The sequence below is a fragment of the Mytilinidion resinicola genome (assembly GCF_010093595.1).
Source record: "Mytilinidion resinicola strain CBS 304.34 unplaced genomic scaffold BDZ99scaffold_14, whole genome shotgun sequence".
Taxonomy (NCBI): domain Eukaryota; kingdom Fungi; phylum Ascomycota; class Dothideomycetes; order Mytilinidiales; family Mytilinidiaceae; genus Mytilinidion; species Mytilinidion resinicola.
In genome coordinates, this window is record NW_022985450.1 from 213,867 (window position 1) to 237,679 (window position 23,813).

Below are 23,813 nucleotides of genomic sequence, written 5' to 3' on the forward strand. Positions count from 1 at the left end.
CCCTCTCTGAGCAGCTCCCCCATTCCCAATTGGCGCCTCTGATACTTGGATGCCGTGTCGCATTACACCATTGACCACGCGCACCAGGCGCCTCTTCGATTCTTTCAACCCCAATTTTCTGAGGCCGCGGGCGACTCACCATCCTTTGACTCACAGCCCACCAACAAACTTTCTCAAAACGTCTTCCGTACCCCTCCACCGCGCATTCTCCTCCAAACCACGCACACACATCCAACTCTTCGCGATGGATGTCTCTAAAGCAAAAATCACGTCGGTTGACGACATCGCCGAGACGCTAAAGCAGTTCGGCCTCGATACCGTGCCCCAGGCCCCGAATACCTTCCCCGCGCTCAACCCATTCGATGTATACCGATCGCATATAACAGAGCTGCTAGCGAAGGCGTCGGGCATAGATGCGAAGATTATATACCCGGCGCTACAGTGGACGCAGACGCTGGAAAAGGGAGATCTGTGTATTCCAGTGCCCGCGCTGAGGGTGAAGGGCAAGAAGCCTGCAGAATTCGCAGTGGAATTGGCTCAGCTGGTATGTATGCTCTTAAACCCCATGACACGTCTTGCAGCATTCTCAAATAAGGGAACGCGATGCTAACTGGTTGTTTGTTGTATCAATAGTTCCCCGAATCCCCCCTCGTCCTCCCCCCCACCGCCAAAGACCAATACCTCCAATTCTTCTTCCGTCCCGCGCCCCTCACAGCCCTCCTGCTTCCTTCCATCCTCAAATCCGGGCCGTCCTTCGGCTTCAACCCCTCTCTTGGCCTTGAAGACCCCTCCAACCCCTCCTCACCCCGCAAGAAGCTCATTGTCGAGTTCTCCTCCCCCAACATCGCAAAGCCCTTCCATGCCGGCCATCTCCGCTCCACAATCATCGGCGGCTTCCTTGCCAACGTCTACGAGGGCGCTGGCTGGGATGTCATCCGTATGAACTACCTCGGCGACTGGGGCAAACAATATGGTGTCCTAGCCGTAGGATTTGACGAGTTTGGCAGCGAGGAGGAGCTGGTCAAGAACCCGATTGGGCATTTGTACGATGTGTATGTTAAGATCAGCAAAATTTCGGCGGAGGAGGCGGACAAAGTGAAGGCACTGAAGGAGGAGGCGGCGGCGGCCAAGGAGAAGGGAGATGCAGAAGGCGCGGAGAAGCTCGAGAAAGAGTACACTAAGATACAAGAGGAGGGCGTGGATGAGCGGGCGAGGAAATACTTCAAGCGGATGGCAGACGGCGAGGAGAGGGCACTGGGTATCTGGAAACGCTTCCGTGATCTCAGTATCGAGAAGTACAAGGCTACCTACGCCCGTCTGAACATCCAATACGACGACTACTCTGGCGAGTCGCAGGTCAAGGAGGAGAGCATGGAGGCTGCGGCGCGAATAATGGCTGAGAAGAAGGTCAGTGAGGAGAGCGAAGGTGCTGTGTTGGTCGACTTGACCAAGTACAGCAAGAAGCTCGGCAAAGCGCTTGTCAAGAAGAAGGACGGCACGTCGCTGTATCTCACCCGTGATATCGGTGCGGCGTTTGAGCGTTTCGAAAAGTATCACTTCGACAAGATGATTTACGTGGTCGCTTCGCAACAGGATCTGCATCTCGCGCAGTTGTTTAAGATCGAGGAGGCCATGGGCCGCAAAGATGTAGCGGAGCGCTGTCAGCATATCAATTTTGGTATGGTACTAGGCATGAGCACTCGTAAGGGAACGGCAAAGTTCCTGGATGACATCCTGAGGGATGTGGGCGAAAAGATGCACGAGGTTATGCGTGGGAATCAGGCCAAGTATGAGCAGGTGGAAGACCCTGTCAAAACTGCTGATACGTTGGGCATATCGGCCGTTATGGTGCAAGATATGAAGGGAAAGAGGTATGTCTGTTCATTCAAAAAACCCTTTTTATTAACCGTTATCTCTTGTTTCTCCTTCTTTCTTCTTCGCATCCATCTCTTACTCCATTGAACAATCTCTTTAAACATGGACATTGTTGACAGTATCTAGAATTAACAACTATACTTTCGACATGGACCGCATGACCTCCTTCGAGGGCGACACAGGACCCTACCTCCAATACGCCCATGCCCGCCTCTGCTCCATCTCCCGCAAAGCCGGCTTCGCTCCCGCCGACCTCACCACCGCCGACCTCTCCCTCCTCTCCGAGCCCCACGCTATCGACCTCGTCCGCCAGCTCGCGACGTGGCCCGATGTCTTCCTCAATACGGTCAAGACCCAGGAGCCAACGACTGTACTAACGTATCTATTCAAAATGGCGCATGCGTTGTCAAGTAGCTACGATCATCTCCAGGTTGTGGGTTCGGAAAAGGAGGTTAGTAAGGCCAGGGCGGCACTGTATGCGAGCGCGAGGCAGGTGCTGTGGAATGGGATGAGGGTGCTGGGGCTGAGTCCTGTGGAGAGGTATGTGCTGTCGCTTTCCTATGAGGTGATTGTGGGGCCGTGCTAACAGCTGTGTAGGATGTGAGCATTTCCGCGCCAGCTGGAACGAGAGGTTTTCGAAATAGTCCGTTGGCTACACAGGCAGACGCGGGCCTTTTAGAGCAAAGTTCGTAGACGCGATGGGTCGACGGATGGGAGAGGTGCCGGGACGGAGTCATGGTGTTTGGAATGCATGATATCACGGGTTCTACGACGGACACGTCAAGTACGGGTCGGCAACGAAAAAAAAGAAATGGGCTCGGAGCAAACGGCCCGACTGCGATGGAGCGGTGGTGTGTTCTAGTGAGGCATTTTCGGGATACCGAGACCTCCGCTGCTCCCATGGATGATGGACGATAGAAGAAAAAGATAAGCCGATGATTTCAAGGATGTTCCTGGGCTGTGTTCTCTTCGCCTCAAGGCACGCTACGTGATTTCGAAACTAGAGGAGGTACGTGTCATTTTTTGCTGACTTGAGGGCGTTCGTGATGGGTTGAGGGAATGGTGGAATGGGTGCGGATCTGACCACACGATGGACGTTTTGAGAGATGCGGATTCGGGGGGGGCGGGGTGAGCACACGCTGCCCACTCACAGAGCCTGGATGTCAGACCCTTTCGCGAAAAGAACTGGGAGAAGTTCTGCCAGATCTCCGGTAACAGGACATAAGTGTTGGGCACCGCCGTCTTTCCATCTCTCGGACTCATGACGATGTGCTGCAGCACCACAAACAGCGGCCAAGCAGGCCAATTCTAATGCACGAACCTCCCTGATTCAAGCTCCCAAGGCCGGCCTGTACATCTCAGCGCAGTGTTTTATGATGCGTTTCGAAGCATCTCGAACGGTGGTGGTGCGCGGGTGCACCTAGGCTTTTCGCAAGAACTCTAGGCGTGTGAGTTCGTGTTTAGTAGCCATGGCATTTCCCTCTATGTCTACGTATTATATAGTACCGCCCGTGTGTGTGCACGCATCGCTCCAAAGTAGTGGAAATTCTTACATGTCTAACCGCGGGATTTGTTTCTCCATTAGACGCAGAGGGGGGCGCTGCGTAGTTCCTTCTCATGACAGACAGCAGCAGGAGGATGTAAATCAGCTCTACTTCCTCGGGCTGCTTTTAAGTGGGGAAATAACGTGCCCGAGGACCTCAAGTGGTGCTAGGCAAGTTCGCACAAGCGTAGAGAGTTAGTGTATATCTAGAGTATAGAAAAATTAAGGATGGAATCACGATTCGTGATGCCACCTTGTATCAGATTCCGGCTTGTCACTTTGGATTTAGCTTCTTGAGAGAATAGCTGATCGGCTTGTTGTGCAAAGCGCCATGTAGTTCTGATAACGCCGAAGTCCGGACAGCACTAGTCTCTTGAGTGCTTATGGCTAGATTGATGGAGAAAAGCGAGATCGAGCTCACATTTAATGCTTCTTGACTTTATGATTTGTGTCGGGGCTGACGATAGTTTCGCATAACTTGATAAGTCCCACCCACCGCGGAGTTTCCAAAGCGGTACAGAGCATGCAGAGAGAAATCTCCACCACTCGGAATATTGACTTAGATTACAACGCCGAGCAAGCTTCATGTTTCTTGAATAGAACGTGCATGGGCACTGACTTGGCAACGTTTTAGATTCCGGCGCTGTGATAATACGGTGACAGGCCATGAGTCCGTGCACACTCGGTTACCACGGGTGCCTCCCACGTGCCTCCGTAGGCGTTTCATAATCTAGAAGCGATGTCGAGTTTCATACCGCGGAATCTAAGCTGTCTCATGACTGGCGGGTTTCATGATAATGGGGCTGCTCCTGCCAGTGGCGTCTGGTTTCTAAAAGTACAGTACTGTAGAATGAGGCGAGCCCATCAGACCCGTTAGTCGTTCACGAATTCATAGCAAAGAGTATCCATATTCCAAGTAAAGAATGTCACTGCGAGCTGATATTCAGAATCATACGACACGTGCAACGACATCGAACATATCGAAAGGAGCAGCAGTAGCACGACATCCTGCGCCTATGCCTTTCCAGACGGGTGGCGGTTGACACGTGCGTGGGAGGGTGTGCGGAGTAGAGTCGAATTGGTGCGGTGCGTTGGAGGCGGGGTTCGGGAATGTAAAAGATCTGGACATCGTGGGCTGACGTTTTGTTAATCCTGCACACGCCTCCATTCGAAGAACGTATGTATTCGCTCCTAAGATAGACTGCTGGTGGATTCGATAGCGCTGTCGTACTATTGATTGCGATCGTACGGCTAATTGGGCGAAAACGACAGACATCTGTCTCTCGCTCCTCGCTCAGCAGTTGCGCAAGAGTGGTAAAATGCGAACATCTGGTATCAATCGCAAGGAGTTCAGGCTGCATCAATCGCGTTCGTTAGCACCATCGAAATCGCAAAACGCGCGAGACCGAGACGGGAAGCCGAGTCCGCGATGCTGTAGGGCGCCGGAGGAAAACTCCGTCATGTGTAACGCCCGAAGGCGAGCCTGGTTGTCGGATTGCGTTGGTGGTGTGTGTATTTCCATGGTAGTGTGAAGGTTTGCGAGGGAAGGGATGGAATGGAGTGGTGGGACAGATCTTAGTGGGGTGGTGGAATGCATGGCATGAGACTTGCGTTTGGAGTTGTACGGGTTGTGCTTGGACAGTATCAAGGTGATGTTGGAGGTCAGAAATTCGTTGAGATGATCGAGATTCTTGCTTTGTGCCTTATGGATCGAATACGAATGAGGACTGATTGGTTGTAGTACAGATGTGCCTTACCGCTTACCTCGCTTGCTAGTGCATTGCTATGTGCAATTAATCAAACCTGGTCGGTGCAGTCTACGAAGTGGGGGCTGTCTTGCCACATCGATTGCTTTCCTTTCAAAGAGGTCAGGTGTAGAACCTCTGCAAAGTCTGCAAACATCCGGTGATTCCGGATCAGAATGGGGCGTCACTGACCACTTTATCGCGGTCGAAACAGCCTGCAGCCAGCCTCCCCGACGACACGTGGTGGTCAGTGATCAAATGACATGCGTCTCCACATCTGTGTGTTGTGGAAGAGGACTACTGCTGTCACTGGTCACAGCTTTGGCATCCCCGTCCTCAAGAGTGGAACTAGAAAAGTGTTGAGGGTCGAAGGATGCCCACGATCTATCAGCCTCACTCCAGATCTGTGACGAGGATCACGGCTGGGTTCTTAGCGATGCTCGCCTTGACTATGCGAGTCACTGATTCGGGGCATTCGGGGCGGAGCCATTGGGGGCGAACCAAGTTACGCGGCTCGGACCGCGAGCAGGGACGAAGGAGTCAGTCATCCGGTTACACAGGATACAAGTGTTTATATGTCGTTGGAGGCGACTCTGGCTCGATGCGCTGTCCGCGCGCCAGCGACACGGGCCGGCCAGGCGGCCCGGCCAGTGAAGGCTCACTCGGGGCTCTCCCGGGCGTAACAGTGGCGAGAAGTGTTTTACTAGCGCGCAGAGTTTGATGAATGGAGTGGAAAATGTCTGCTGTTCCTGCAGCGCGATGACTAGACGCTCTCTGAGGCGGAACTGACGTGGCTGAAGTGTGTGGCCTGGCAGCGAAAAAGAAAATGACTGGATTTGGGAAGCCGAGTGTAATTGGCTAAACGCAGTCTGCTATTGGTTGGACGGAGAGTATTATTCGCGTGCTGAAGCGGCAAACCGCGCCCAGAGCAACAGAAAGGAAAAAAGTATCAAGTGTCCGACAGGCTGGCATTTGGTAATATTCTTTGAAAGATTTTTACAGTGGGTGTTTTAAAATTGCACCGATGGCGCAAACCCCTCGCGAGACGCAGCGAGAGGAGGGGCATACGAAGCGTTATATGCAACTCGATGATGTGGTTATTGGGCCCTCTGCTGAGCCCAATTGGCTCCACTTGGCCGTAGTTCGCAGCAAAGGGCGGTGAAGACGGCTCCTAGATGGTCGGGCTGGACTGCGAGGGAGAGCAGCCGAACAAGCTGGAATACAGACTGCGGATGAACATGGTGAGCAGGGCGGACATTCCCGGGTAATGCGAGCACAGCGACGCCATTTGCGGCCTTCGATTCGCCCATCAGCGCGACGCAGAGGCACCATGGGGGCCCGCGCAAGGGATTGATGAGGGCCATCCAGGTCAAAGCTGGCTGGGTTCCTTCAAACGGACCAAGCAGCGCTGTCGAGTGTGTTGCGCATCGTGCATACACCCGGCACCCTATCACGGCCTCGATAACGGCCATAGGGCCGCCGTCGTGATGTGACCGCGGTTGAGCCTCTCCGCAGACGGCAGGTGGCCAGCGGGCTTGCTGCTCTGGCCATGGTCATGTCGATGCTGGAGAGCAGGCGTGCCGGTGAAGTGGCAGCGGTGGCACGTCGACGGCGTATTTGCTTTTTCTCCCCCTTGGCGCAGTCGGCCTGCTGCATACGAGAGCGCAGCTCAACTCGCCCTGGCCGGTAAGGGGAGTCCTAGGAGCGCGACAGCCACCGCGACTGAGAGGCCTTCGGCATGTCGTGAGCGGCCCGTGAGGGCACGCTTTGGTCGCGAAGGAGCGTCGTTGAGAGCCAGTGCGAGTGCTGCGTCACCACACCTCCAGGCAGGGCCAATGGCCGACGATGGCTCCATAGGCTGCGATGGGCGTGGAGGGAGGAGGCGCGAGGGGAGATCGCGGGAGAGGGAGTCTGTAAACTGACAGCCCTTGGCGCATTACTCATTCACAACTCCCTTCACAACGCGAAACAGCCTCGCGATGGCGCCTTCCGGAATGGGCCCGCGAGTTTACGGCGTGTTTGAGATGGTAGGTGTGCGTTTCCTCTTGAAGTTGTGAAGTGATGGAAGCACCTGAAACAGCAGCAGACGGATATGAACAGAGCCCGAGACGGTCAAGCGCTGCCACTTTACAAGCCCCCTACCCGGCACGCCGAGCTCTGCGGAGAGGGGATTTAGAGCGCAGAGTGCTGCAGCCAGCCAGGCAACTTCGCGCGCCCGTGATGACAGCGGGATAGCCAGTGTCACAGGGCCGGTGGCACGCCTGGGAGACCGGAGCCGGCATATATTCGCAAGCCCTCGCTGGCTTCGCACTGTTTTCCTCGTCGCCCGTTTCTGCGCGTGTCTGTGTGTCCCTCACGCTCTTCCCCCGAAGTCCGTTCACGTTGGGCGTTAGTGATTGGAAGCCCTACCCAGCTGTCAACCCAAACGCCCTTCAGGCCGCGACAGCTTACCTAGTCGCTGTACCGTACTTAAATAACTTATGCGCCCAGCCTGGCCCCCGACTCGAAAAAATTCCGTCGGCCTGCGAGCGAAACCACACCACGCATTCTCGTCATACCCTCAGACGAGCTGCCTCCCCTCTCTCCCAGCATGGGCGCCCACCCGTAGCACCTCACTCTTCACACACACTTCAGGCCCCGCGTGCCAGGACTCAAGGTCGCTCGTCCAGCCCGGCGAGCCACGGCGGCTCTTGTACCCCTCCGCGACTTATCGATATCACGACTCGCTCCGCTCCACCCGGGCTATCGCGAGACTCTCACCCCTCACCCCTCACACACCACCACCACCACCACCACTTCCCCCAACGTCATGGCGGGCACCAGACCGGTGCCAGCATACTGCGAGGACGCCAATTCCGACGATAGCGATACGCAGACCGACACCCGCAATCGCCACAGCAGCGGCGGCCATGCCAACGTGGCCGCCAAACGCTCCCATCCCTCCGACCTAAACAACGTCAAGCCGGTCGAGGTCGTCGGGCCAGACGCCGCCTCAGACAGCGGGTACTCGAGCCACACCGCCGCTACCATGAGCAGTGCTGATTCTGCCCAAAGTCACCAGTCGAGTCCACCGACGAGCGCTGGCACTGGCCCGGCACCGAGTCCGAGCAGGAGGAGGCCGACCCTCGACAACACCAGAGAACGCAGCAGTCAGAGCAGCCCGCGGAAGCCGCTCGTGCGCGTCGGGTCGTCGGCGCGGAGGGCTGAGAGGGAGGAGGAATGCACCGTTCCGAACTGCGAGTGTAAGCAGAGTCAGAGCCAGCGACGCCGCCGACCGCAGCTCTCTTCGCTGGACTCGGCCGTCGATGTCAGATACCCATCATCCTACGACCAGCGTTCACAGCGCTCCGACTATCCTCCGCCGTCGCCGCAGGCTTCACGTCAGCCGCCGCCCTACGCCCAGGGCTCAGCCATCATCCAGCCAGCCTCATCTGTCCGTCGTCGAACATCTTCTACCTCGCGGCCTCGCCCCGTCAGCTATCATTCAGGGGCCCCCTCTGAAGCAGGAGGATACTGGGTTCCCGGCATGCTCTACCCAGATCGAGGGCCACCTCCCTCCATGTCAGCTCACTTCACCGGCCCATCACCTATGCAGCCATTTCCCACCATCGGCCAAACTCCACCCGGCAATTACTATCCTCCTGGGCATCCCATGTACTCAGCACCCTATGATCCGTCCCGACCACCTCTCATCCAGCGAAATTCTTCCCAATACAGCACCCGGCGACCGACCTCCCAGTACGGTGCACCGGTTATATCCTACGAACAGCAACCGTATCGTGAACCGAGTGTTTCGACTCGTCCTCCTCCGAGTGCTCGCTATGACTCCAGACAGTCTCCCACTTTCGAGAGCTCAAGCTCCGAAGAAAGCGAATCTGAGGAGGAGACCGATCGGCGTCGCATGCCGCCTCCACAACGACGGCCAAGCATCCGCCAGTCAAACCCGAACTCTTACGATCGCATGAGCCAGTCTCAACAACTCCCGCCGCGACCGCGAGAACGTGAACGAGAACGAGAACGTGACTACGAGTCCCGTCCACCTCGCCCAACAAGCCGTCCACCGCGTCCCGCAAGCACTGTCCCGCCTCGTACCTCCTCTCTTCGTCGACCCTCGCTAGTTCAACGAGATGTGCCGAAATCCGTTTCCTACTCAAATTCAGCCGGCAATGCTAAGGTCGTCGTCGAGGCTGCCAAATCTCGACGGCGACAGTCCTACATGGGACACGAGCTGGCGTGCGAATTGGAGTCCAAGTCACGAAACAACCACCCCCTTTATCGTGGGGAGACCGTTGTCAACAGTAGCCAACCGAGACGCCGCCAAACTGATGCCGACGGCCGTCGACGCGATGAGAATTTCGTGGACACCAAAAAACGTGATGCCGAAGCATACCAGCAGCGCATGCGCGGAGAGCCCGTTCTCCCACTTACGGAGCAATTGCTCAAAGCATCTAAAAAATCGTCACGTGTTCCCTCTGGCGGATCGGAAGCTGGTTCCACCCGTAGCAAGAATTCCCACGACCGAGCCAGCCGCGTGAGCCAATCCGGCCATTCCGTCGTCACCAACTCTGGAAACGGGGAAATCAAGCTCCGGGTCGATGGTGGGACCAGCTTCAACCTGCAACTCTCAGGCGGCGAACGGACCATCCGTGTAGAAGAAGCAGAGGACGGTATGCGCGAGCTGACCATCGCAACCCCACGAGGAAACGAGGTCAACTACAACAAGAGCGAAAGGGGCAGCATAGCGGGATCACGACGACCCCTCATCATGTCAAGACGAGACGCTGAGGAGGACAGCATCAGGAGCACGAGAAGTAGCCGCAGCGGCCGAGCTGAGACTGAGCGGCGTCCTCTTCGACGAGAGAGATACGAGGACTAGGACGATTTACGTGTGATGAGGCAATGAAGTATGAAGTCCGAGCAGCGTTGATTTTCAGTTTTGGATGCAGCGGGCGCCACTTTTGTTTTTGCATGTGGTTTTTTTTTGATTCCTTTCACATGCACGCAACTAGCATTTGACCTTTTCATCCTATATAGTACATTTCTACCTTCCATGTTGTGCTACTGCAGCGATTTTACTTTTTCATTGGGCGGACTGGATTGGAACCAAAAGCTTTTGACCAAAAGTTTTACTATCTCGCCGCCATTGGGAAAAGGAAAAGCCGGATCAGCGCACAATCTTCTTTTACTACTACCCATTTTCTGCCGCGTTTTGGCGTTTCACTGGATTCCCCCATTTGACATTTTGTTCTTCTTCCTCCATCGGCCTGCAATCTGATTGACTGGTTCACGCGTTTTTTTGGCTCCTGCAACGCGCGCTTTGGGTTTTGCTTTGCTTTGCTTTACTTAGATGTGAGTGCGTGCTCGCGCACAAGCGTCGAAGGAGAGAGAGGCATGGAGCTGGGCCTTCATGACCATGACTTGAGAGAATACGGAATACGAATTTGAGACTGTACGATCCCCTGTCTACGGCTGTTGTTTCATCTTCTTGCTTTTCACCGCCTTGTCGTTATTTGTCTTGATTCTAGCGATGTCTTTTTTTCGTCATTTGGCTTATCGATTCTTTTCATCATTCCTCATACCCTTCTTGAGCTAGCGGATACCTCTTTGCTTGGTCTATTAGCTTGTGGGACTACGCGCTAGTGGCTATGCCTACCTTCCTCTTTTCCTTCGTAGGCTTAGCATTCGTGACTTTGTGTTCTTCAAAACTTGTGGTGTGGACCGTTTGTATTGGGAGGATTTAATACCCTTGCGTGCCCTCTGTTCTGGTTTGCGACTCTAAGGGGTGGACTGGGTTGGTTGGCTGGGTAGGGTGAGCGGGTATGAGCTCCACATTGGGTTGGACGGAATTGAATTGGGGGTTACGGCTGCATGATGGATTGGATGGATCCATGGGGAGAATGGAGTTCAACACCCGCAGGCTATACATGCTTGAGGGTGGGCATGCCGCGACTATGGTGGGCCACCGCAGCCTGGCGAGCGAGCGAGCTACGTAGCATCAAATCTTGAAAATGACGTTTGTTGTCTACCACACCCTGTCCTTGTCTGTTTTGCTTCAATGGTGTCGTTGCTGATGTGGCTGATACCGTTTCTAGCAGCATGCCTCAAGCCTGCGCGTCGAATATCTCAACGTCATAGAGAGCCACCTGTATCTCTCTCAATCGAGCTACTGCCTACTCAGCTTGCTAACCCCAGCTCGATCGATAGTCACGACATCCCCTCCATCCACCTCTCCCCCCCGCGCTCACCGGCTCCAACCGGCCCGCATGCACAGCTCGCGCGCGCTGAGCCCATTACCCGCAGCCACGTCCCATATTCACCGCAGGTCCCTTATCGCGCCCACCCCCGCGCTCCCCCGCACCCCCAGCACCCCACAGATGGGCAGATGACGACTTCTCCAGGCGGTGAGAGCTGCAGGCGATGCGGCTAGGAGGGCTGGTGCATGGGGCTGGGCGTGGCGGTGGGGAGGGCCTCTGGGAGGGGGACACGTAGGTTGGAGGTGATGTCATGTGATGCATTCTGGAGCTGGGAGAGTTGGAGTGGTGTTATGGAGGGAGATGGGTCCGATGGCGCGGAGGGGCGGTGGTTTGGGATTGGATGGGGGAGGAGGGGAGGGGGATTGGAGATGGTGGGTGGGTGGTTGTGCATGGTTGGATGGATGAGCATCGAAGGGGACTAGTCGCTTTGTTTTTCGATCCCGATGCTCAGGGGTTGAGGAGGTGGAGAGGTGTGGTTGAGAGCTGGGCTTGGGAGATCACTGGTGTATGATATCAGAGAGTAGAGAGATTGGGGGCGAATAGTGTCGAGGTATCTTGCGCGTAAACAGTACGTAAATGACTCTCACCACTACTTGTCGTTGTTCTTCCCCAATGCAGCACAGCTCTAGAGGTGTATTGGAAAACAAACGTGGGTCCTTGAATCAACGATGGTTCCGATATGGTTAAGGGGAGCGTGTAGATTATTTTAAAGTGTGGAGAGCGGAGCTGGGGAATCACTTCGCGCGTGCAACCCAGGAACCTCCCTAAAACGGGCGATGGTCGAAAGGTGCATAGTGACTAGACGTCTGAATTAGATCCATGTGTTGTATGAGCAACAATGACGTCCGAATTAGACCAGGTCACTCAATCCATTTCATCAATCAAGCAAAAAAGTGAATACCTTCACACAAGCGCAGGCCCAAATGATAGAGCCAACCATCCGCATCCAAATCGTCGTCAAGGAGACGAGTACGTCGTAGGTGTTTTAGATAGATAGACATTATGGACCGAAAGACCAAAAAAAGAAACTTCAAAAAAGTAAATTTCACCTCCCCAACAGGGAATCGAACCCTGGCTGCCAACATCCGTTAGCATGATTGTAATCATGAATGGTTAATTGTGGTAGCTTACTCTCCCGCGCTTGTTAAGCAAGGTGCTTTGACAAGCGGAAATCATGACCACTAGACCATTGAGGAATGTTTGTGATATCCGTGTGATGGATGAGGTGGTGGCGGAATTATTCGATACATAACGGCTGATACATTGAACGGAGGGGGGCTGTGGAGGGGTACTAGGGAATAGTGGATACCCTTGTACGGAAGGAGAATTTTGCGAGGGTGTAGTGGGGTTTTTTGGAGTGGGGGGGCTGGTTTTGATGGGTGCCAACAAGTCTAAGTTTCAAGCATCACTTCACAACCATACGTCTATCTTCCATGCATCCAATACATCTCTACTAACAAACTCATCTAGATCTACCCAACTCCCTATCCTAATCTCGTCTACTCCCACAAAGCCGAGGAACAAGCTTTTTCATCATGACGCGGAGGGAGCCGGGCAGCGGGTCGGCACGCGCCGAAGTTGCCGTTGCATCTCTTTAATCCAACACACTTTCCAACCCCAAAACTTGGCTCGAGCCTTACCACATACGTCCAAGGCACTGCTATGCTTCGAATCTCTTGCCTTGTAGCTGATGTCGTAAGCAAGATAGCTGGAGGCTTTACTTTCGAAATGTAAAAGCCATTAGCCCCAGCACTCGCCTTCATGTTCTCTAGAAAGCGCCGGGGCATTCTGACGCCCATATCCACTCCTCTCGCCATGTCTCCCATCTCATTCTCACTCCCACTCCGTTTCCTTTCACGCTAGTCATAATTCTCTTTCTCGGCGCCTTCACCTCCACAGCAGGGGCGCTGTTCCAGAGCCTCGCGACAGATCTTCCAACATTTCGACGCGCTCTCTGCAGCTCTGCTGTAAATGACGCAGATGTTGCTGTAGCGTCTTTTCGGTCTCGGATCGAGGGCGGTAGTTAGCGTGGAGGTGGTGGTTGTAAACGTATATCTCTTTGAGGACCTGCAAGGTGTTGGATCGCATGCCCTCCGATTGTAAAGTATAGTCAGCTGCGGTACTATAGGGACAAAGGAGAAAATGTAGTAACGCGGCATACCTGTTCATAAAAGTTGAGGGCACTTGGATGCATCCCAGAGCATCTATCGTACGTGTCCTGCATCAATGTCTCTTCTTCTGTCTTCTGCGTTGATCTCTCCTCTGCGGAGGTGCCACTGAGTATCGACTGGCGGCTGGGACTGGCCAGCGGCGAACTCGGATAACTTGCATACTCGGGTGCTTTATCTTCCTCGATGCTTGCAATGCCGGGGAGGGTTGTTCGTGAATTGAAGGGTTTCTCCTTCCGACGAAGGCGATCGGCAACCTTGGACTACATACCGCGATTCGGATCATCAGAATAGAATACAGGATCAAGGCGTTTGCGAGCGCAGTGTCCTCCGAACACCGAGTCCCCTCTGCAGAAAGACCTTCTCTCAAATGGCTTCAGATGGAAGGCTAGCTACGACGGAGGAACGCTTAGGCGAGGATTGCACTTCCAGAGTATTCTAGAGTAGCCACTACTACGTAGAGAGAGCAGCAACTGTTCAAAAGAACAGTAGTTCATTACCAGTAGAATACTAGGAGCGAGCGTGCTGGTGCTCAAAACCGTTATCGAGAGAAGACTAGTAGTTATTAAGGACGAGGTTCGCGACAAACGGACAAGACTCTTTTCTCCCCTTCACCACCTGTCAAGGTCTAAGCCACCACCACGGCAGCCTCGCGGCCTTGTAACACCAATCACGTCCCCTGTTTCTACAGTCCTTCTCCTCGCAATGTTTTAATACCAATAGGATCTTTTATAGCATTAAATAACATCGCATAAGAAGAAAAGACTACGCATTAAAATAGTGGAGTCCATATACTCAACATATCCAGAATAACAGTCCTACCAACCCCACCGCACTTGTCCAGCAAGTTATAGGCATTCAGGGGCGGCGCTGGCAAACTTCTACTACAGACATTCATGGCTGTTGTGTAGCAGAATAGATCGAATTCATAGACTGGAGGATTTGAAATTATGCCAGAGTTAATATATGAATAAATATAAATAACAGGCTAGGGCATCCCAAACGGTGGCAAGCAATGAATACAGCCTCGTGGCCTTGTGCTGAGTACAGTCATTTAACCTCGCGCTATATCCAGTCTTTAATTCTCGCGCTGAGCTCAAAATTCTAGTGTTAATATTGCCCTTAGCTGCTTTCCAGGACCGGAAACGATAAATTGGAGACGACGGAATACCTACCCAATCTCAAGGGGTTTCGGCCTTCTCGCAGGGCTGTGGTCGGCGCAACTCGACCGGAGCAGCTGGATAAGAGTCGTGTTATCAAGCAAGTGTCAGTAATGCTATGACGATGAGGTGGTAGGATCGTCAGATGTCAAGAGAGTCGATGGCAGACATCGCAGCAGTCAAGGAGCAGGATGATCGCGCTCAGAATTGTATTCCCGCGTCGGATGATTAGGATCCGCTCACCCTAGCTCATGCTAGAGCTAGAGCAACTCAACTTCCTGAACGAGATAGGAAAGTGCTTATGTAAAGATGGGGGTGTGGAATTGGCTGTTTTAAGACGAGGGTTGCCAGTCTTGGAGCTGAGTATACTCTTGATCAAACTAAGGACAAATCGAACGAAAGGCCTTGATGCTGAGTAGTCTTCGGTAATCTTGCATAGAATGCTATCGGTATATATGCCCTGGAATCGGTGGCGCAACACGCACAGTAGCAACACTGCAATGCCCAACCTCTTTCCGGCCATCCCAACTCACGACACCCCACTGAACGGGCAGTAGATGAGCCTCTCTATCCTTCGGTGGGCGATGACACTGCGCACTAATCGCAGCGCTACAGGTTCTGACCAAGGGCGCAAACATTGCGCTCCGTGGTAGTTTCCGGAATCCCAAAAGGAGCGCCGTGAAAACAATAACGCAGCCTGCGACTAGACTAAAGATGATGCCCATGGTTGACCAGCCCACCCTCGAAGCATCGTATTCGTAGTTCCGCGAGCCGTCGGCATTCCACCCTGCTGTTTGCACCACGAAAACGCTCTGGGAAATAAGCCAATGAAGGAGCATTGAAGAGCCAGAAAGCGGGATCGCATAGCGCAGCGGTAGAGAGAGGAAGTAAGATGATCGCTGGAGTTTGACAGGGAAGGATACACGGAGCGGGCGTCTATGGCGCGTCATGTTGAGCCACTCGCAGGCTACAAGGATGCTTGTGAAGAGGCTGTTGATGAGCAGATAGTTAAAAGAGCAAAGGACCTGGAACATGTTGGCAAATAATACGCAGGCTAGGAAGGCTCTCGTTTGATTCGCCATAATCAAGACTCCCCCGGTGACTGTGTATGCATGGACTTCTCCGATGCCTTCTCTCCAAAGGCTTGAAAAGTCGGTGGCGAGTTTCCGGGAACGTTGATTAATCAGAGTGTCGGATAGGAGAACGATAACGATGATCAAAGTTACCATAGGCCTGCGGAAGTAAGTTCGACGTAAAAGAAATGCGAGATACGACTTACACAGCCATAGTAGTCACCCATCTATGTTTACTGGCTGCCCCAAACCACCGTGTGTGCTTCTGAGGATGCCACGGAAGTTTCGTGAGCTCCCACACTTGCTTGTCGAAGTCCCCGAAGTTTGAACCACACATTTGGCTTGTGTTTGAATCGTTCTGCTCTAGAAACGAAGCAATGGCGTCGCCTAAGGTAATAAGAGTGGTTTCTTTAACGCAAAATGCGGTATAGCAGATGAGCGCGCACTTTATTGCGTTTAGTATGCAGACGGTGATCATGATAGGCGGACTGTAATGAAAAGAGCACCGCTTGTTGTTGGACCCGGTCCCAGCGCTGAGGCAGTGGCTGACGGTCAAGTGGTAATCTGGTGGTAACCAGACTGTCCAGTTTGACACATGTGGACGCATGTTGTCAAAGTTGCAGAAATCATACCTTCCCCTGCCGGGATAATCACATACCCAAATAGGAGCATCCTCCCATGCATTTCTCACCGTAGGGCGGCGCCAATCGGAAATGAGTGACGTCCCATCGTTAAAGGTAATCGAATTATTCGCCAGGGTTGTAATGACAACGACATCTCCAGCAACGTCGAGGACATCGGTGTATCTTTTGATGCAGGTTGTTTTGTCCAGGACTTCAAAGTTCCAAGCTCGAACTTGAAGTTGAGCTGAGGTGACATCTGAAACGTTCCAGGGCCTGGTATTATCCTGAAAATCGCTTGTAACAAATGCGACCGAGTATGAATTGATAGGCAGTGATGAGAAGACTGCAGAATTCCAACTGAGTCATGATTAATCTCTGTTATAGATGTGTTTTCTAGAAGCCGACCGTCCTTCATGCAGAGATATTTGGCAAAGGCTAGCTATTAGGATGCTCCGGCGATTCCTACCTGGTCGAATCGAAGATGAATCGACCACCGCGCGTGCGACAAGACATGAGAAAACTCACAAGAGACTGAGGAATGCAGAGCTGACAAGCAAGAGAAACCAGAGTACTCTTCTAATCCAGGCGATGTGTCTCAGGTTGCGCAGACTGGGACATCCAATATCGAGCCACTTCCTCTTTCTATGTGCCTCGTCCACTTCTCTTCGACTCGGTGCTACCAAAATCTGCATGCAAAAGTTGCTTGATCCAAGTAGTACTGTCGATAGTATATTAATAAGCAGGTGGAGCCAAAGATCTAGCTTCTTGACGACGCCACAATCTCCCTGAAAGAGGGTACCGATACCATTCCTGGTGTTGTTCTTGGACATCGCCCAGGCCGTCCAGACAATGTTTACGATGAGAACAATGGCTGATATCGTTTGGTGAAACGACAAAGACACCTTTCTATCGGAACTCATTTTTTTCCATGAGGATATCAGCTTGTTTTGGTCGGCGGCGGGGGAGAAGCGCTGCACAGTTTGCAAACTAGCGACCCGAGTGCTACTTATGTTAGTTAGCAGGTGACAGCGGCTGGAAACAAGAGGGAGGGAATACGCACTTGATTAGGGTAGCACGTTGTGGGGCGAAGGACAATGAGCAGCGACATTCCGGTGTTGAACAATCTGAAGAACGACCTCCTTTATTTGAACGGTTTGATTCGGAAGGAGGGAAAGATATAGTAAAGTTCATATCGTAAGTATTGTGGGCGACTGTTATTGCTTAGGGGAGGCGATGGTGCCGATTGGCTGTTCTCGTTCTGAGCTGGATGGACAAAGAATAAGGTGAGGGATCTTGGGAAATAGGAAATTCAGATTTCCTATAGCGAGGGCATGGCAGAGCATAGATGAGGCTTAGGCCTAGGCAGCCGCTGAGCCGCAAGCATGGGATGCGACAGACGTGCCAGCTGTTATCTTAGGAACCTCAGACGCTTCACAGAGAAATTTGAGGCGGTGCTAGCCCCACCGGCCCCAATGCATAGCCACAGCCCCACTCCTGCTGACTCCTGAGCCAATAGCACCATGCGCTACCCCTTACCCCCATGCTGCCCCCTGCCACACCCTTGCCACACCCCTGCCCCCCACCCAAAATTCCTCTGTGAAGCGTCTGAGCTTGAATGGGCGCGTGTTTGGTGTAAGCAGGTCGGAATCTTCAACGCGTCTTAACTTCACACACGGGTAGCAAGGTCATTTCGTCAGGTACGGTCTTAGTTGTTAATGTAAATTAATTCTAGTCCATTTTTCTACTACAAACTATATAGTATAGCTGGCTAACCCGCGTATTAGGGGGCGAAGTACAGCGTCAAAGTTTGTATACGCGTTTTTAAAGCTGTACGGAACTACCGCCTCCTATTAATACGGCAACTATACACCACCACCACAACTCTATTGTATACCAAACTTCTAGAGGCGCATCTCCTACCCTATTACAACCACCTTGTTAAATAATAATACCCTCCTACAACCTATAACGCGCTTTCCTAGCCAGTTAGCGGCCGATGCAACCAATTTTAGGCTCCCAGCGGCTGATGTAGATGTATAGGCGGGTTAAGATACACCTGTATACGCTTGTACTTGCCCCTAGACTGGTCCACCACCTCTTAGGAACTTAGGTAATATGCTGGGGAGTTCTGTAATATGGAGGTTAGGTTGTAGGAGGGTATTATTATTTAATAAGGCGATTGTAGCGAAACGGTAGCGAAGCTACAAGCTGTATAAGAAAACGAGAAGTAATAGGAAATAGTTAATTTGATAGCAAATGCTAGCCAGTACCTCCTAGCAGGTGCTAGGACGTAGCCGTAGCCGTAGCTAGGCGGTAGCCGTGGTGTTGTATGCGATGTGGTGCTTGATGTCCACAAGTCTAATCTGTGCAACGAATTTCTCGTGCTTTTGGCGGTCTAGTGCCTTGGTGAAGCTGTCTGCAATCATTGCGGCCGTAAGGGTCTATTTGATTTCAATCTCGTGCCGTTGTACTTACTGGCGCAGCCAGAGATGATGAATGTCAACGTGCTTGAGCCGTTGCCAACGCATCGATTCGCTTCTGCCGCGTTGCTTTCCAGTTGATCGGGCCATTGCAATAGAAAAACGGGCAAGTCTGGACTCTATTGCGGATGTGTTGTATAGAACAGGCAACAGGCTTTTGAATGGAGGTATCGGTGAGGCAATTAGTGGTGTATTAGGGGGCGATATATAGGCTTGAAGCAACACCACAGGTTTTGTTATGAGGCAAACGCGCCCATTTTCCCTCAGACCCTCGGAGAGGAATCCCCCTCGGCGCTCTGTAATTGGCTGGAAAATAGCGCAAGCGCTAACGCCTGCGGCGTACAGGGGGTAGGGCAGCACTAGCCGCCTATTGGCCCAGGAGTTCGCAGAAGTTCCCGGGGCCACAATCGTGTGGCGGCGGTAGCCGCTGATTGGCTCAGAAGTTTGCAGGACTTGGCAGAAGTTATCACGTAATCTACAATTTTAGAGTGTCTGAGGGGAATTTCTCTCCGAGGGTCTTTGAGGTTCCTGAGATAACTGTAGGGTAGACATTCGCGTAGCGGTAGCGGCTGATCAGCGCCACACATAATGCGCAGCCACCTCTGGTTCAGCCTTGCCAACGCAGCAGATAGCGATTCGCTCACGTATTCCAGTCTGGTGTCGAAAGCATGGGGCCATATCGAAGTGACGCGTATGTCTGTGACGAAGGTACACATAGCTGGAAGGGCGGCCTCTAGGAGCTCTCCGGCCCCCTCAAAACCTCACTCGTCTCCTCCTCCAGCGTCTTTAACTGCGCAATCCGCACATCCACCAAGAATGTCTTGCGGGCCGCCCGATCTGACCTCGTCACCCAAAAGCCAGCAACTCTTCCGAATCCTACGCGAACAGTCACGGCGACCATCACACGCACAGCATCTGACGCGGAGTACATAGAGATGCTGGCCAAGACAACCGTGCCGTACGCAAGCAGTCTGAAGGAGGAGATAGCGAGCAGGCCTTGATTAGGGAAGCTGTCGGCGTCTGTTTTGCGCTCCGAAGGATAACGGTGACATCTTGTAGTTCTCTTCCCGAATTTGGGTACTGTGGTGCTGAATTGAGCTCTGATGGCCCGCTGAAATCCGGCCGGTGGGTGACGAGCTCGATGTTCTCGCTGTCGTGTGGATCTGAAATCGCGCCCCGGAAGCTCTGAGAAAGTTTAGGGACTTTTATCCGTCTTGTTTCGAAAAGCAGAGGCCGTAAAGCTATTGTGACACACCCAAGTAGCTGAGTAAGGCCAGCCCCGAGAGGAACATTGGCTTTGAGTGGGATGGCGAAAACAACAACGCCATATCTTGTGACATCGACAAGCATGTACCAAAGAACGGCACTAAGACAGACAAGCACAACGCAGAAGCAGGTGAACTGCATCCGTTCGTTCTGCAGCCAGAGCTTGAAATGGCCATGGATGGCTCGGCGCAAAGCGTGGACATCGCGTTTCCTATGGAACTGAGATTCTGGCGACTTGAAGTCGAGACGCGATGAAAATGCCGTGATGGAAGAGAGAGAAAGCAGGACCGCGAGAATAGGCGAGTGATAAGAAATGGTTTGAATTTCATCCAAGCTATTAGACATCAGACCCAGTATCGTCCGTATAAACGCTAGAATTGACGCCGCGGCGGACCATCTGGCTGTGATATCACTGCGCACATTGTTGAGGATGCAGGCGAAGATGGTGTAGTGTTCGGTTGGGCTGTGCGACTGCTGGTTAATGCAGTCGTCGATGATGGCGCCGGCTTCAGCGCCCTTGGCCTGGAAGATGAACTTGCTGTCGAAAGGCATAGGCTGGAGCGATGGATGATCCTGATGGTGTTGATAGGCATTGAGAGAGAAAGGCAGAGGTGCCCCGACGCGCCAGGATGTCGCCCACGCGTTTCCGAAATCTGCTGTAGATCATTGAAATTTGTTAGTCCCTGTTTGTTCTGTAAGTGGATGGGTATTGTGGATGTGTTATTAGGAGCTGAGCATGTGTTCAAGTATTTAGGGTAGCCCCAAGGCAAAATGTTTAGTCGCGTAAGCCTAGTATCTACAACAGATCCCAATGTCTTTAATAGAACCAGTATCGTGACAACCTCCTATGATTGCTCTTCAAACTCCACTAGCGCTGTGCCCGCTTTGCAAAGATCCTGTAAGATAGTTAGCTTATCAAGTTCCGATGTTGGTTTTCGGGGATAAGTTGTGACGTACTCCTTTGCCATGCACGACCTTCGCAATAACACCATCGTGTGGACTCCGAATCACCGTCTCCATCTTCATACTCTCAATGACCACAAGCGGCTGGTCTTTCACGACCGTGTCGCCCTCTTGAACCTCTACTCTCAGCACCTTACAAGGCATGGGCGCCAGCACGCTATTCGTCACATCCTTGATTCCCAGCGCCTTCTCTGCCCATTTTGGTACAACGAGCTGGAGTCTGTACTGCTTGCCTTGCTGGAATAAGATCACGCGCTCTTCGTCTCGGATGAAGGTAGTAGCGAGGCGCGTGTGTGGATAGAAACTCGTGATTGTTTTTGAGGCCGAATCCAGTACACTGTCCACATTGAGGTACTCTGTGTCATTCACTTCGACGTTGAACTTCCCCGGTGAAGTCTGCCGCACCCGGACGGTTGTGGCCGTGCTCTCGCCCTTGCCATCTGCTGGTATCTCAACGAGATGGAATTCGCGTTGCTGGTATCCAGTGCCAAAGCCGACGACGGAGCCAGAAGCACGGGCAAAAGCGTCGTGCTCCACTTTCTCAGTCTCTTGCAGCAAAAGACCAATTGCGGCCTGACCGAGGACTTCTAGTTTTATTGTCTCCCGTTCGAAGAGTTCTTCGCGGTGTTTCTCGATGTAACCAGTCTCAACGTTACCGGCAATAAAGTCGGGGCTTACGCAGACTTTCTTCAAGAACTCGATGTTGGTGATGGGCCCGGCGATTTCGTACTCTTCAAGCGCCGAATGCAGTTTCTGGAGTGCGGCTTCTCGCGTCGGTCCCTGAACGATGAGTTTTGCAATCATGGGATCGTAATGTGACGAGACTTCATCACCGGCAACGAATCCTGCGTCAACACGAACTGTGGGTGTGACCTTGGGCGTCTTGAGATGGAGGAGAAGGCCTGAGTCGGGAATGAAGTTCATGTCTGGGTTTTCGGCGTATATTCTGGCTTCGATGGCTGCTCCCCGTTCTGATATCCGCTGCTCAATTTCGGCTTGGGTTAGAGGGAGCTTGCCGCCTTCGGCCACGATCAGTTGCCAGTGGACTAAATCTTCGCCTGTCACCATCTCGGTGACGGGGTGCTCAACTTGTAGTCTAGTGTTCATCTCCATGAAGAAAAACTCGCCAGAGTCATTATCGAAGATGAATTCGACGGTACCAGCACCTTCGTAGTTGACTGCTAGTGCTGCAGCGCGAGCCTTCTCCCACAGATCTTGTCGGACATCCTCGTTGAGATGTGGCGCGGGCGACTCTTCTAGGACCTTTTGGTGCCGTCTCTGAATGCTGCAATCCCGCTCTCCAAGAGCAACGCAATTCCCGTGCTTGTCGGCGAAGACCTGAACTTCGATGTGCCGTGGTGTGGTAATGTACTTCTCAACCAGCATCACGTCGTCACCAAAGGAATTCCGTGCTTCCGATTTTGCAGACTCTAGCTGATCGAGAAACACTTCTGGGGTGCTCGCGATGCGCATACCCTTACCTCCACCGCCCTTCACGGCTTTGAGGAGGACTGGGAAGCCAATCTTCGCAGCTTCACCTTTTAGATACTGCGGGTCTTGTTCGCTACCATGGTATCCGGGTATGCAGGGGACTCCAGCAGCGATCATGATGTCTTTTGACTTGCTGTGATCCACGAATCAGCTCATTACCCTGAGGTCTTTGGTATATGTAGGCCCACCTTTTGCTTCCCATAGCTTCTATAGCTTCCCATGGCGGACCAATAAAGGTAAGGCCCGCCTCTGTGCATTTCCGCGCGAATGTTGGGTTCTCGCTCAGCTATGTGCTCTGTCAGACTTGATGTTGGCGCATCCTACAGCTGACATCTGAACGTACGAATCCATAGCCCGGATGTATCCCCTCACAACCTTCCCGCTTCGCGACTTCTATTATCCGGTCTCCATCTAGGTACGCAGCTGGATCTCCCAGATTTATCGCAAATGGAGAGCTTAAAGCATGCTGTGATCGCGCGTCAGGGTCGGTGTAGAGGGTCGTCGTTCGAATGCCGTACTCGGATGCGGTCCGTCCAACTCGCCTGGAAAGCTCTGGTCAGCTGAAGGATTCGTGCATGTCTTCTTCCACATACAGGGCTATCTCTCCACGGTTCGCAATTAGCACTGAAGTTAGTGGCTTCGCTACCGGCACAGCTGTGGAGCTCCTGCGGGCGCCGGAAGCTGTGCTGGCATTGAGAAGGCGGGCGAGTTGGTTTGGTCTACGAAGGGCGCGCATGATTGAGGACTGGTGAGAATGGGTCTTAGGAGTGGCATCCGATCTGAAGTCTTTAAGAGTGCGGCATTTCTCGGTGTTTGGGAAGGAAGGAAAGAAGTGAATGTATCCGGGGAAAGTGTCCCGCGTCTAGCCGAAACGTGGGGAAAGCTGCTAATGTGAACGTCTTGGAAATATCTCAGCGCGCCAAATTTGATAATGGAGCTGTTTTCAATTGTATGGTATGTCTATCTAATAGCGAGTATGCTCCAACGTGTTTGGGGAGGAATGCATGGTGTTGTGGAGTGTCACAAGGTTCGCTCGTTGGCCACAACGTCCCAAATGGACAACAGCGGGCAGGGTTGACGGACAACCATCAAGACTACACTCCTTTACCAAACACCAAACTTCGAATTGCCTCCCTTTAAGGTTATCAATCACAATACTGATCTATTCCACG

The 23,813-nt window shown here is 52.9% G+C and overlaps 9 protein-coding genes and 1 non-coding gene across 10 annotated transcripts; 3 read left to right on the forward strand and 7 right to left on the reverse strand.

The window, feature by feature from the left end:
* Positions 1-244: 244 nt before the first annotated feature.
* BDZ99DRAFT_392631 (arginyl-tRNA synthetase) lies at positions 245-2,461 on the forward strand (the record flags this gene model as incomplete). Its single annotated transcript, XM_033715800.1, has 3 exons — positions 245-544; positions 634-1,871; positions 2,002-2,461. 3 exons carry the CDS (start codon positions 245-247, stop codon positions 2,459-2,461), a joined length of 1,998 nt encoding a protein of 665 aa, XP_033574124.1.
* A 2,720-nt stretch (positions 2,462-5,181) lies between these two features.
* On the forward strand, positions 5,182-6,044 carry BDZ99DRAFT_465093 (uncharacterized protein). The gene is made up of 2 exons (XM_033720469.1): positions 5,182-5,274; positions 5,356-6,044. Exon 2 carries the CDS (start codon positions 5,537-5,539, stop codon positions 5,882-5,884), a length of 348 nt encoding a protein of 115 aa, XP_033574125.1. The 5' UTR covers positions 5,182-5,274; positions 5,356-5,536; the 3' UTR covers positions 5,885-6,044.
* A 1,928-nt stretch (positions 6,045-7,972) lies between these two features.
* BDZ99DRAFT_478683 (uncharacterized protein) lies at positions 7,973-10,039 on the forward strand (the record flags this gene model as incomplete). The annotated part of the gene is made up of 1 exon (XM_033722181.1): positions 7,973-10,039. The coding sequence occupies one exon, from the start codon at positions 7,973-7,975 to the stop codon at positions 10,037-10,039; it is 2,067 nt and encodes a 688-aa protein (XP_033574126.1).
* Positions 10,040-10,881: 842 nt separating this feature from the next.
* Positions 10,882-11,121, reverse strand: BDZ99DRAFT_465095 (uncharacterized protein). Its single transcript, XM_033720470.1, has one exon. It carries the CDS (start codon positions 11,087-11,089, stop codon positions 10,901-10,903), a length of 189 nt encoding a protein of 62 aa, XP_033574127.1. The 5' UTR covers positions 11,090-11,121; the 3' UTR covers positions 10,882-10,900.
* Positions 11,122-11,884: 763 nt separating this feature from the next.
* Positions 11,885-12,452, reverse strand: BDZ99DRAFT_75338 (uncharacterized protein). The gene is made up of 2 exons (XM_033728873.1): positions 12,319-12,452; positions 11,885-12,215 (listed from the first exon to the last, which is right to left on the reverse strand). Exons 1-2 carry the CDS (start codon positions 12,361-12,363, stop codon positions 11,931-11,933), a joined length of 330 nt encoding a protein of 109 aa, XP_033574128.1. The 5' UTR covers positions 12,364-12,452; the 3' UTR covers positions 11,885-11,930.
* A 14-nt stretch (positions 12,453-12,466) lies between these two features.
* On the reverse strand, positions 12,467-12,613 carry BDZ99DRAFT_t61. The gene has a single exon. It is a non-coding gene; the product is annotated as a tRNA-Asp (tRNA).
* Positions 12,614-13,150: 537 nt separating this feature from the next.
* Positions 13,151-13,630, reverse strand: BDZ99DRAFT_465097 (uncharacterized protein). Its single transcript, XM_033720471.1, has one exon. The coding sequence runs from the start codon at positions 13,584-13,586 to the stop codon at positions 13,305-13,307; it is 282 nt and encodes a 93-aa protein (XP_033574129.1). The 5' UTR covers positions 13,587-13,630; the 3' UTR covers positions 13,151-13,304.
* Positions 13,631-15,072: 1,442 nt separating this feature from the next.
* On the reverse strand, positions 15,073-17,797 carry BDZ99DRAFT_447454 (uncharacterized protein). The gene is made up of 4 exons (XM_033718014.1): positions 17,502-17,797; positions 16,967-17,446; positions 16,025-16,735; positions 15,073-15,978 (listed from the first exon to the last, which is right to left on the reverse strand). The coding sequence occupies exons 1-4, from the start codon at positions 17,630-17,632 to the stop codon at positions 15,189-15,191; spliced, it is 2,112 nt and encodes a 703-aa protein (XP_033574130.1). The 5' UTR covers positions 17,633-17,797; the 3' UTR covers positions 15,073-15,188.
* A 1,821-nt stretch (positions 17,798-19,618) lies between these two features.
* BDZ99DRAFT_75398 (uncharacterized protein) lies at positions 19,619-20,920 on the reverse strand. The gene has a single exon (XM_033728874.1). The coding sequence runs from the start codon at positions 20,737-20,739 to the stop codon at positions 19,822-19,824; it is 918 nt and encodes a 305-aa protein (XP_033574131.1). The 5' UTR covers positions 20,740-20,920; the 3' UTR covers positions 19,619-19,821.
* Positions 20,921-21,032: 112 nt separating this feature from the next.
* On the reverse strand, positions 21,033-23,377 carry BDZ99DRAFT_489641 (uncharacterized protein; the record flags this gene model as incomplete). Its single annotated transcript, XM_033722996.1, has 5 exons — positions 21,033-21,083; positions 21,145-22,770; positions 22,830-22,934; positions 22,985-23,183; positions 23,235-23,377. 5 exons carry the CDS (start codon positions 23,375-23,377, stop codon positions 21,033-21,035), a joined length of 2,124 nt encoding a protein of 707 aa, XP_033574132.1.
* Between the last annotated feature and the right edge of the window lie 436 nt (positions 23,378-23,813).